The sequence below is a fragment of the Cydia strobilella genome, chromosome 6 (assembly GCF_947568885.1).
Source record: "Cydia strobilella chromosome 6, ilCydStro3.1, whole genome shotgun sequence".
NCBI lineage: Eukaryota > Metazoa > Arthropoda > Insecta > Lepidoptera > Tortricidae > Cydia > Cydia strobilella.
The window spans coordinates 20,873,168-20,885,641 of record NC_086046.1 but is presented as its reverse complement, the minus strand read 5'-3'; the positions used below and the strand labels follow the sequence as shown (position 1 = coordinate 20,885,641).

Genomic DNA, 12,474 nt, shown 5'->3' with positions numbered 1-12,474 from the left:
CACGTATTGCGAGCTATCGCCGAAGCAGAGCAACAGGTGGGGCAGGACGTGGACTATGTAAGGTTCGAAGAGGCACCAGAGTGTGATAAAACACTACTTACCGGCTTTAGTCCTCCAGTTATCATCGTTCAGCGCTTGCAACAGCGACGGTAACACCAACTTGACGCCGTGAGCGCTCAGTTTGCTCATGATCAGCTTGGCCGTATCATCGGCGGCGGCACGCACGTATTGCGAGCTATCGCCGAAGCAGAGCAACAGGTGGGGCAGGACGTGGACTATGTAAGGCTCAAAGAGGCGCCCAAGTTTGTAGCAGAGCATTTCGAAGCCGAATAGAGCGCCTGTGGACAAGATGAAAGTTATTCATTGATGTCGCATATTGTAGCTTCGCCTAAATTTATACTAAGGCGCGTTAATATCAAGGAAGTCTCTAAAAGCCGTGTATTTTTTGCATTTTCACTCCGTACAGTGATCTGGGGCAACTCCACAGATGACAAGCGAGTATTGATACTACAAAAACATGCAATCCCTTTACTACAGTCCCTTTAGTACAGTCTATTATGCGTCATTGTAAGGAACTAATTGGTACATATTTTTCTAAAAATGCATATAAATACGATTATCGTCACCTTGTACTCATAGCACAGGGCGGACACGCTAAACATCAAAAATCACTCGCGTTTCTATGTGTGAACGGCACGTCTGTACACGCGTCATGCGTCATTGTGTGAGTAAGTTGCTTAAAAATAGCACTGAGCGCCGGCAAACGGCCGTCAATCTGCTGTCGCGGAGCGAGGTCATTCGAGTCGGGGCGGGGCGGTGCGTGGCCGTTCTATATAATATTACTTATTCTGTGCTTATAGTACAAGCTTGTCTTAGTTTGGGCAGATAGATATAACTCCGTAATAGTCTAAGGAAAAAACGTGCCTCGAAAATCAAGAAAATTTTATTCTCGATCAGAGGGCGCTACTAGCTTTGGCCTACTGTCGTATAGATGGCGTTGACGGTTTCGTTTGTTATTTAACAATTTTAACGTATATCAGTGAAAGAAATGGGTCATGGGTCAAATGGGTCATGGGTCAAAATCATAAAAATTATTAATGCAAATAAAAAAAATCATTTATCCATATTTAAATACATTTTATCGTATTTTTATAAATCTTCATTTTTAGTTTTAAAGTGTGTCGATAGATGTCAGTGAATTTACTGTGGTTACAAAATCTACTATGACAGTATCGCTCTATCTTATTATATCCTCTTTGGTTTGGGCCTATGTCTATGTGTGTAAAATTGTCCCCAAACATTTTATTATTATTTATCAATGACACTATATACATCTACCTTCCCTGTACTTGTAATTCTTCTTCTCCTGAATGGCCTCGGTCAGTTTTCCCATCACGTCGAGCTGCTTCAGCGAGAGGATGCCGAGACCTTTGATAATGCCGGCGATACCGTATGCAGCTCCCTGTACAAACGAAATGATATGTACTGGAGGGTCAATTCGAAAAGGTCACGTAATGGGCCCTCGAACGGAAAGTTGTCCACTTCTATTTTTTGCCTATCTAGAGAAAAAGAACTCATATTTCTGAGTAAAAATTACATAAAATATCCCAAATAAAAATGTGGTTTGGACTACTTTTTAGTTCATTAAATCTTGAGAACAAATAAACGTTTTACGTTGGAAAAAGATAACGTTTGCCTAAAACAAAGCAGCAGCCTCGATTCCTCGTGGGTCTCATCATCAAGGTCCGATTCAATTAAAATTATCCATTTACACATGAATAAAATTTTGAAAACCTAAGGCTTACGGTCCTACCTAATTAGTTCAACTAAATTTAAATCATGAGGGCTACCGCATTTAATTTCGCCGCTAGGGGCGCTAGTGTAGATGGAGGTCTTTCAAAATGTCAAATGCATAGAAGTTTGGGGGGTTTCAAGCTTTTTTGTCCGGAATTTCACTCCTTATTAATAAATGTGGTAAATGTGGTTGATTAATCATGGTAAACAATAGATATAGCTCAATAAATGTTAGTGGTTTAAAAAAAGTGCCAACTAAAATATATTCAAAATTAAACATGTTGAAAAATGACACATTTAGACGTTAAAATACCTTTGTGTATACCTATTAGAGAGCTCTAATGACGTTCGTTTTATAAAATCAATACGTATTGATACTATAACTGTTATATATAAGAAAGAAAGAAAGAAAAAGCATTTATTAGCACAACATAACAAGAGTAAAACTAGAAATAATTAAACAGAATGAGGTTGCGCTAAATGGTCCTTACTCAGCTTGGTGTCACGGTGTGAGCCAACATGGCACACTCCGCGACGCTGATTTTCAGTAAGGCCCAGTAGATGGACTAGTAAACACAATGTAAAAAATAAATAAGGGAAAGCTTAAATACATATATAATATCATTGATTTCACATGTGTGTGTGTGTGTGTGTGTGTGTGTGTGTGTGTGTGTGTGTGTGTGTGTGTATGTGTATATCAAAAATAAAGTAAAACTTTTCTACTGTCTATGGAACCGTAATAAGTCTTGACAGAATTCAAGACAGTAACAAAAACAAGTCGAACATACCTTCCTGTCTCCATACTTCTCAGCGGTGAGGAGTTGCTTCATAAGTTTGTTCATGATTGCGGGTATTTCACCCTCGAGCGCGGACGAGCATACCAGATGAGGGAGACAGTTGCTCACGGATTCTTGGACCTGAGAACATGGAATAGGGGGTACAATATTTTTTTCACCTCAGCAGCTCGAACAAGCCAACTTTCGTCACTCCCTGGAGTGAGGAAAGTGCAACTTTCCTCACTCCAGGGAGTGACGTAGCTTTTTAATTTAGTGAAGTCCATGAACTGCCACTTCATACTTCTATTACAAATTCGTTTTTTTCTTTTTTTTGTTTCTCTGTATTATTTTGTGTAATTCGAAATACATTTTAACCTTTAACATGTTCTCACTACTGAGGTGAAAAATTATATGTGCAAAACGAGAGCAAAGTTATTTTACATAAACACTCTCAAGAAAAACCAACTTTCCTCTCTTGTTGCACAAATAACTATTAATAATAGGTGAAATGCTGGTTTATTTCAATGCCTTATTTGCTAAATCAAGTAAGTCCAACGGGTCTCTATTGTTTTCCATATAGTTTAAAGTCATAATGTTTGTTTGTGAACATTTTCGTTAGTCATAATTAGGTTTTTCTCAGAAACGCGTAACTTTTCAGGATTGCCATAAAACAAATCTAACCTAACCTATTTATAGGATAACCTTAGGAAAATCCTGAAAAGTTAACGTTTTCAGAATTATGACTAATGATAATATGGCAATCATTGCATTATGACTTTCAATAATTATGTCAAACAAAGGGACCCCAAGTACAACACACACATTGTACTTCTCCAAAAACATATTAAATACAAGATCAGCTACGCATTTTGCGAGGGGAATCATGCCCTCTTCCTCTCTAGTTGCATTCCACATAAAAGAAGTTTTTAGCAAATCAACCTACCTCTTTTCTAAGGCATTCTTCAAAGTGTGAACTGGCCCCAATTTCACCACGGTGACAGGTGCGACAATTGTCGAAATCACTATTACTGACGTCACATGCCTCATAGGCTACGGTAACCGCTTACTATCGAACGGGCTGTGTGCTTGTTTGCCATCAACATTTTAATAAAAAAAACTCCATTATATCACCAATAAATAAGTACTTATTTTGCGATGCTAATGACAATTGTCACAAGAAACACGACAATTGTCGCAAAATTCCGACACGGAACTTATTTCCTGTCAAGAATTACCGAAAATTCTTATAAATCTTGTGACAATTGTCATCATCATCGTCATAAACGTACCTGTTTTTTGCCGATATAATAAAGTTTTTTTAAATATTACAATGATGGTGGCAAACAGGAATACAGCCCGCCCGATGGTAAGCGGTAACCGTAGCCCATGCCTGTGACGTCAGCAACATTGATGTTTTACAATTGTCGCACCTGTCACCGTGGTGAAATTGGGGCCAGATCTTTCTTAGAAATTAAACGGTCTCAAAGTAGTAATCCTTTGTCTCAACTGACTCCACAAGACAGGCCTAGCCTAGTGTGGAGATCATAGGTTAATAAAACAATGTATAATTTTTTGGTAAATAAACTATTTTTATATTTTTTATATTATATTTTTATATTTATTAACTCCTGACTTTACTTAGATTTACTTATAAGAACCACTCAGTCATCAGTAAAAAGCATAATTCAAGCCCAACCAATTTCCACTCAACTTCAAACTCTCAACTTACATGGCGACCCTGGCCGATAAATAGCCTTGTAAGATGTTTCGCGCCATAATTTCAAAATCCTCACCTGCTGGCTTGGGGTAGACAGTGCGGCAATGAGTCTCAACGTGATAGGCTTGATTCGTGCATCATCAGGCTCGAGATGGCGCGCCAGCGAGCCGACCAGCAGCACCACACTTTGCCGCACCGCATCGTAGCCGCCAGACTTTGGAGCCTTGTCCAAGAAGTTTTCGAACACGGGAAGCTGACTGCCGAGCGTTTCCTGCAGACAAACGACAAATATAAATATAACTCATCTCGTGATTTGGAAGCGAGTACTGAGTCTACGTTAAATCCTCTGTGTATCAGTATACTAGAACCCCCTTAAGGGGATCCCATGCCCCAATGACCTTCGATTTGAATCCCTTAGTTTTCTATTGTTTTTTGTAGCTTATCATATAAACAGCAACGGATTTTAGCAATATAGTATCCCATATTTACTTTAAAGTTCATTGTTTTCGAAATATTTGGCATCAAAGTTGAACAATTTTAGGCCAAAAAACTGGTTTTCTGGCCATAACTTTTGTGTTAATTAGTTTAAAATTAAAACCTTATACAAATTTTTAGAGACGTCTAAGACGAACCCAAATATGTAGATTTCGTATAAGTAAGATCTTTCACAGCAATCGAGATACGAAAAAAGTGTTTTTTTAGACAATGTTTTAAACAATCATAAATAAATAAGTATTCATTTTTTTCATAATTCGGTAGACAAAAATGGAGATAAAAGATTGAAGAACCGATAACCGCTTGTCTTATAATTCTATATGTAGTGCAAAAGTAGGAGATACGATTCAAAACTTGTCAAAAATCAATGAAAACCTCAGGTAGCCCCTTAAGAATTTTCTGAACAATAAATGTTTTCTTTAACTGCGGTATCTCTAAGCGTCACTTGCACCATTCCACTAACCCGGGGTTAAGCGGTTAACCCTGGAGTTACCATGGTGACCAGTACAATTTAACACTGGGTTAACGGTTTAACCGCTTGACCCCGGGTTAGTGGATGGTGCAAGTGGCCCTAAGTGGCTCATTATATAAGCTTTCAGTATTACTCATGAGTAATGTCAAACCATTCAATTATTTCGACAAAAGACTATATAGTTTTATTTTGATAACGTACACGCATCAAAAAGTTCTTTAGTATGATTAAGGATCCTGACCGAAGTTTTACTCATCTTTTAGCATTTTTTTCGAGAAAGATTTTTTCCGCTCTACAGCACAACCGAGGCTCGAACCCACGATTTTTGACCACCACATACGTATGAAAGGTTACAGCCTTATGTACAGTCAAGGGCATAAATATATATACATTCCCAAAGTTTCAAAAATATGTGTACGCTCTTACAGGGTGTAAGAGCGTACACATATTTTTACATATTTGTACAATAGTCGTGTTCACATATTTTTGAGCCATTTGTCTGGATCGATATTTTCGCCTTCGATTGTACAGTCGCCATCAGATATATCGGAGCGGCCGAGGTGCTCAAAAATATCTGAATACGCACTCTAACGCCTTGACAATAGAGGCGTGTTCAGATATTTGTGAGCGCCTCGGCGACTCATCCAATGGCGACTGTACGTACTTTATCTTTATCTCTGGGTGAACTTTAGTAGGAAAGTAGACTGCAATTGAAATTGAAAATCTTTATTTCAGGCCTGTCGGCCCATATTTTGTTAGTTTACAGTTCTTAAAAATATATTAATAAACACACATAAATTGTAACATAAATTACAATACCATGACGCTTTTCCCATCCTACTAAAGTTACCCAGGTACATCAGCGCGTCGGGCATGTTCGCTGAGACCGGGGGTGCCCGACTTCTTCGCCGTCATCAGAAGTCGGATCGCAAGTTTCTGGGATAGATTGAGAAGTTCAGACAATCGCATACTTAAGTCCATCTCCGAGAACCTAAACAGCCCAATATTCCGTTACTGGTCATCCGTTCATCAGAATGAGAACAAAAAGCAAAAGTAAACTTGTAAGTAATAAAAAAAATGTGACTGTACATTGTCATAATGATGCAAACGAGACTAGTCATACCTATCGAATGAAGCAACTAGTGGTAGTAGTTTAATTTTATATTTTAATTTTTATTCTTATTTTCATACTAAATAGCAGTCATTTCACATCCACTAGTTTACTAATTCTTGCTTATAACCGAATCAAACACATGATGGCGCTGTCATTAATATTCTAAGAACAAATTAAATTACTTTCTACGAAAATGTTTTAATTTGTGTTTTTTCAAGTAGACACACTACTATTTGAACTATAAAACCGAAATAATGTCTTTTTCCTTCGCATATGATATTTATTTCGGGTTTATAGTTTAAATAGTAATGTGTCTACTTACAAAACACACAAATTAAAATCAGAAATTAATTTAATTTGTTCTTAGAGTATTATAAGGTTAGTAAATAAATAACCCATCGTGAAAAAGTATGTAAGTATAATTCATTACATTAAAGAACTAACAATAAATTTATACATATTATGTTTAGGTACTCAGTCATAGATCTCGTATTCAAATCCAGATTAAAATAAAAATATAATAAACAAGCGAACAAAATAATAAATATAGAAGAACCCAGACATTCATCAGTATATTCAGACCTAAATAAAAATATACTTGCTTCTAAACAGACATTAACAACACTAATCCGGCAAAGTTTTATTTTCGCAGTAAATATATCACAGAAAGAGATACAATTCTATGGGTCTCTATTGTTTCCCATAAAGTTTTAAGTCATAATGTATTGTTGGTTCAGCGACCGAAATGAGACTTGGCCTCCGACACAAGACAGCGCCACTTTTCTCGGTCCCGTGCGACCTATCGCCAATTGGTGGCTCGTAGTTCGCGCAGATCCGCCTCCACCATGTCGCACCAGCGATACATGGGGCGTCCGATAGGACGTCTTCCTACCCAAGCCCATGGGCGGCCCAGGTATGCTCTTTTCACGTTCCGATCTTAACCCATTCTCTCAAGATGGAAAAACCAACGGAGTCTGTGAGCTTTAGTCTCTCCCATGATGTTAGGTTCAACTCAACGTTTCACTAAAGAAAATTCACAAGGATTTTCGTACATCTACCTCTACGCGCGCGTCTTTACGCGTATAATTATATTGCTGTCTCACCCATGATGCCGACTGTCAATTTCACTGTGAGAGCGTGACAGCCAGAGGCGAATCAATGTATGTACGAAAATCCTTGCGGAAAAGGTGGGATCAGACGGTTCACTCGAATGAATGTTCGCTTGAGTGCATGTTTCATTTTTCTTTCATGGCACGTTCACACGGCTGCTGGTAAGATTGTTCACTTTTTTATTTTCTTTCACTATGGCGTCGAATGAAGTTGTGTCGAATTTTTATTTGTGATCATTTAATAAAGATGTTAACGAGCAAAAAGCAAAGAATAGGTCGACGGTGGTGGGTGCGAGCGTCGAATACATTGGGGAAAGTATTAGCCATTGAAGATCATGAATTATATCGCAATCATTTGCGGATGAATGTAATTTTGAAGAATTTCTACTATTCGTTGCTCCTTTAATAATAAAAGCAAATACTTTAATGAGAGCCGTCAGGTACCTAGCCGAATAAATCTTCAAATTTTACTGCGATACCTTGCTACTGGCGATTGTTGTGGAACTCTGGAATATTTTTACAGAGTACCTACATATACCTATACCTATGTACCTATATATATCCTGCTTTTTCCAAGAAGTCTACTATCGACAGGATTCAAGAAAAATCGAAATGAACATTCACTCTTGTGTTCACACTGTTCAAATTTTTGTTCATTCGGAGTGCGAGTGAAAGATGCCAAATACTGTTGGATTATTTCACTAATGAATTCATTTTTCTCTTTTGGTTCATTTTGTGTTGACACGTGTCACTGATGTGAAAAATGAATAATGAAACGCGAAAATGAACAAAAAAATAACCGTCTGATTTCACCTTAAGCGTCTTTAGCTATCACATTTAAAACACGATTTTTTCTTAGACTACGCGTCATATACGGGCGAATGAACTTTTAGAGCGACACGATCTTGTCCATGACATTTAAACTTCAATCGAAAATTTCGCTTATAAATAATCATCATAGTTAATTCATTTTATTTTACACGTGACAACAAGTGATTTGCACTCTGAAAGTCCAAAAATTTTGACAAATACAAAATTGGAAAGTTTATTTCTTGGTAACTGCGAAGATATTTAGTTGGTCTAAGTTAATTCGCCCATACAATCAATGAATATTTGCTTATTGTAACTAAATCCCTCTAAAAAGCGTTGCCTGATGCGTCCGCGGCACAACTCTCAAAGGCAACCCGTGCTTCGACCTTAAGATGAATCGATGAGGATCAAACTCCAGCCGCCTTCGTGTGCGAGCGCACGGCTCCACGCGGTAGAACTGCAGCATCTTCACTAGGCACACTTTTGACTGCACTTGCCCGAAACGCATGCCTGAATAACAATAGAATTAGTAAGGAGATGGGGCACTGTTTAAATCGCAATCCTAATACAGCAACATTCCTGGATTTTATAAATAATGTTGGTCCCTCCTGTGCTCTCGATCCAGGGACTCCTCTAAAACTAGGCGTCCGTGGTAATATACCCACTCTGCTAAAGTATGGTTAGCTACGTTAGTGAAAAGGAGAGATATTATTCTGAGCATTTTTTATAGACTCACTTGTTTTAGTCACTCGCGCGACATGTTTCGGAGAGCCTAAACCGACAAGACAACAACAAGTGAGTCTAAACCGTAAAATGATATAATGTTAGTATGTCTCACAACAGTTTAAATTCGATTTTTTATAGAGTTCAAATAAACCCAATTTTACTTGTGTTTTCTATAAATGAGTATGTGAATCTTTATGTAAATAGTAAATAACACAAAATGAAAACTCACCTATACAATTTCTTGGTCCAAGCCCGAAAGGCAGGAATGCGCAAGGATGTATATCTTTTGCGTTCTCCGGCGAAAAACGATCGGGGTTAAACTCTGTAGGATTCGACCAGTATTTAGGGTCATAGTGGATGCCACTGACAGACACCAGGACACCCATCCCCTTCTCCACTGTCACTCCAGTGCCAGGGAGTTCTACGCGCCCCAACGCGAGCCGAGGGATTGGGTCCACTACTGGATACATCCTTAGTGTCTCATTGAACACCTGGTCCAAGTATGTCATATCTTTAATGCAGTCGTATGTAACTTTTTCATCATGCTTCTTGAGAACCTGGTTAATTTCGGCGACAACTCGGTCTTGTATTTCAGGGTGCATGGCTAGTTCGTGTAGTAGAAAGCCCATGGTGGTCGCGCTGGTTTCGTAGCCGCCTGCGTAGAAGACAAATGCCTGCGCAGCCATAACATCATCAGTGATCTGAAGTTTTCTATCCTTGTCGTCTTCATGTCGCTTCACTCCATGAATCTCACCGGCGTTTCTCAGCTCCAACATCAAATCCATAAAATCTTTCCTGTTGGACGCCTTACCGTTGCGCTCGCGTAGTATATCTTTCACAAGTCCGTAAAAGAAGTCTTTGATGGCTTTAGGCCAGAAAGACATGTCAAACTTTTTTAGAATGCCGGGATACATAGTTTCCAATTCGATAGCATAGTTGCTACTGAATATGAGATTGTCTAAAGTTTCAAAGACGTTGTCGACGTCGTTTATGTCGATATCAATCCCGAAGGCGCAGGCACCAATGCTGCCGATAGTGAACCTTTGTACTAGGGTGTGGATATTCTGTTCAGGGGATTTCTCAATAACCGGCCCAAGGTAGTCCAGAAACTTGTCAGCGCGTTCAGTGATCAAGTAGAGCATATTCTTCAGTTTTCCAGTAGTAAATATGGGGGAAAGCCGAGAGCGTAGTACTCGCCAGTCGTCGCTCTCGGCATTGAAGAGGTTGAAGCCGAGACCCTTGTTGCTGAAGCTGAAGCCACGGTCTGAGAAGTTGTCGAACTCCCTGATCATCACGTGCTTGACTGCATCCAAGTCCCTGACCAAGATGGCGGGATGCCAGGCGCGGTAGATCCCAACCACTTTGCTCTCAGGATAGGACTCGTAAAAGTGTTTAAATAGCTCATTGAAGGTAGTGCGTCTAAGTGCTGTATCTTTATAGTTACCGAAGACTGGCACCGGCTCAGGACCGGCTATGCTACGTTTCTTCCAATAAGAATAGTTCCGGGTCAAATATAAATAGACCAGTAGAACAAAGCTGGCAATGCCGAGCGTAATGGCAGCCACAATTTCAAGAGCCATCGTCCTCGGGTCGTGTCGGTGGCAATAGATTCAGTCAAATGCCGCGGATCTATATATAGATAGCGGCAATCATTAAGCACCTTATTCTACAGATTAATCAGTAATCAGGATACAGTCGTCTTATCACAAAATCGGAAATATCGGAATGCGGGTCACATTTAATTTCTAATATTAGAGATACGCACAAATTGCACCTAGAATCAACCGAATCATATCTTTCTCGAAGCGATTCTGGGAATATTCAACCCCTTCAAACTTCGTTATTAAAGCACGAAATTTTAGTAACCAAGAGGGTATAAACAAGTTGGTATGTATATTCTTAATTTCATTTTATTTGAAGTAAAGTAGTTAAAATTTTCAAAACAATTTTGTTTGTATACTTATACAACAATAAAAAAACCTAAACATACCGCTATTTCAGTTCCGTTTTCTACATTCACAAAACGCAAAAGTTACTTTGACAACAAAATGTGAACCCATCAAAAACGTAACACGTAAAAAGCTGCACTGTCGGTACACAAAAGTTGTGTTACCTAAGATCTAATGCAGGTATAATCAAGTCAGTCGGTTAAACACCTATTTAAGGATCCGACAGGCGCCTCCCTGAGGCGTGTATACATAAAGGAAGGAATGGAAATATTCGCGCGCTTCTGGTGGGTTTCCGTAGCTCAGTTGGTTAAGAGCGATTAAGTTGTTTCCAAAGGTCGCAGGTTCCGGTCTTGCCGGAAGCGGTGCATGTTTTCTTTAATATAAAATTTGTAGTATCGCTCGCAGACGTATTATCACAATCGGATTAGGACTAACTTCGGAATCTCTAGAACAGTCCTGAAATTTGGTTTGTAGGTATATACATTAAAGGCCCCTTTTTCATGTCCACATCAATTGACATTTGGGGACCTCGAGGAATCGCAGCCATCTTGAAAAATGTGTACCATCCAAATTCGCGTTTTTACTCTAAATGTACGTTTTCTATGAAAATATGGTGTATGGCAACATTAAATCTTATTAAATTCTACACAAAAAAGTCCTAGATCTTTGCGGAAAAAATTGTTATAGAAAATACTTGCTGAATCCAGATTTAGCGCTTATACCCTTTCATATTCCTATTAAGAGAATATCTCTTAATAGGAATATGAAGTCAAATGGTGTGGACATGAAAAAGGGGCCTTTAGTTTATATCAAACAAAATACCAAATTTCAGGACTGTTCTAGATATTTCGAAGTTAGTCCTACACCGATTGTGCTATATTTTCTTTATAAATAAATGGGTTACGCAGTCTTTATTTTAGACTATGGTACGGAACCCTCAGGACTCGCATTTGACCAGTTTTATTTCGCTTAGTACACTTGTACGAGACTACGAGTACGAATCCAGTGCGCATGTATCGAAGAATCAGGCATTGATCTATTGATAATAATATCAATAACAACAAGCATATCAGTAATCACTGCGCCTCGACAAAGAAAACACGTCCAAACACTAGAGCAAGGGCATTAAGGTTTGCAAAGTCCAAGGACGTTTTATTTAAACACCTATTGTAGGTGTTTACTGACTATCTTACATACCAAATTTCTAAAGGTTTTGATGATCGTCAGTGAGTGAGTGACGAAATCGTTTTTTATTAGATATGAATAAAATCTAAAAGGGTCTCTATTGTTTGACATAATTATTGAAAGTCATAATGTAATGATTTTCATATTGTCATTAGTCATAATTTGGCTTTTCTCAGAAACGCGTAACTTTTCAGGAATGCCATAAAACAAACCTAACCTAACCTATCTATGGGATAACCCGAGGAGATAAAGCCTGGTGTCAGACAGACAGACGGACAGTGGAGTCTTAGTAAAAGGGTCCCGTTTTTACCCTTTGGAAAGGAACCC

General features: G+C 38.7%; 2 protein-coding genes across 2 annotated transcripts in view; both read right to left on the bottom strand.

The window, feature by feature from the left end:
• The window catches only part of LOC134742307 (stalled ribosome sensor GCN1), a 64,569-nt gene that overhangs the window by 21,054 nt on the left and 31,041 nt on the right, over positions 1-12,474 (bottom strand). The window contains exons 25-28 of the mRNA XM_063675358.1: positions 4,364-4,558; positions 2,583-2,711; positions 1,339-1,462; positions 102-338 (exon numbers count right to left, since the gene is read on the bottom strand). Of these exons, the coding sequence (XP_063531428.1) occupies positions 102-338; positions 1,339-1,462; positions 2,583-2,711; positions 4,364-4,558 (685 nt within the window). The remainder of the gene's footprint in view (positions 1-101; positions 339-1,338; positions 1,463-2,582; positions 2,712-4,363; positions 4,559-12,474) is intronic.
• LOC134742308 (cytochrome P450 6B5-like) lies at positions 6,101-10,593 on the bottom strand. Its single transcript, XM_063675359.1, has 3 exons — positions 9,243-10,593; positions 8,628-8,797; positions 6,101-6,190 (listed from the first exon to the last, which is right to left on the bottom strand). The coding sequence occupies exons 1-3, from the start codon at positions 10,591-10,593 to the stop codon at positions 6,101-6,103; spliced, it is 1,611 nt and encodes a 536-aa protein (XP_063531429.1).

Bases quoted from the DNA above. Each gene is read 5' to 3' on its own strand.
- LOC134742308 (XM_063675359.1), bottom strand. From the start codon at position 10,593: ATGGCTCTTGAAATTGTGGCTGCCATTACGCTCGGCATTGCCAGCTTT. The intron at 8,798-9,242 runs GTGAGTTTTCAT...ATTGTTATTCAG, and splicing joins TGGACCAAGAAATTGTATAG to GCATGCGTTTCGGGCAAGTG. The intron at 6,191-8,627 runs GCAACGCTTTTT...AATCTATCCCAG, and splicing joins TTGTGCCGCGGACGCATCAG to AAACTTGCGATCCGACTTCT.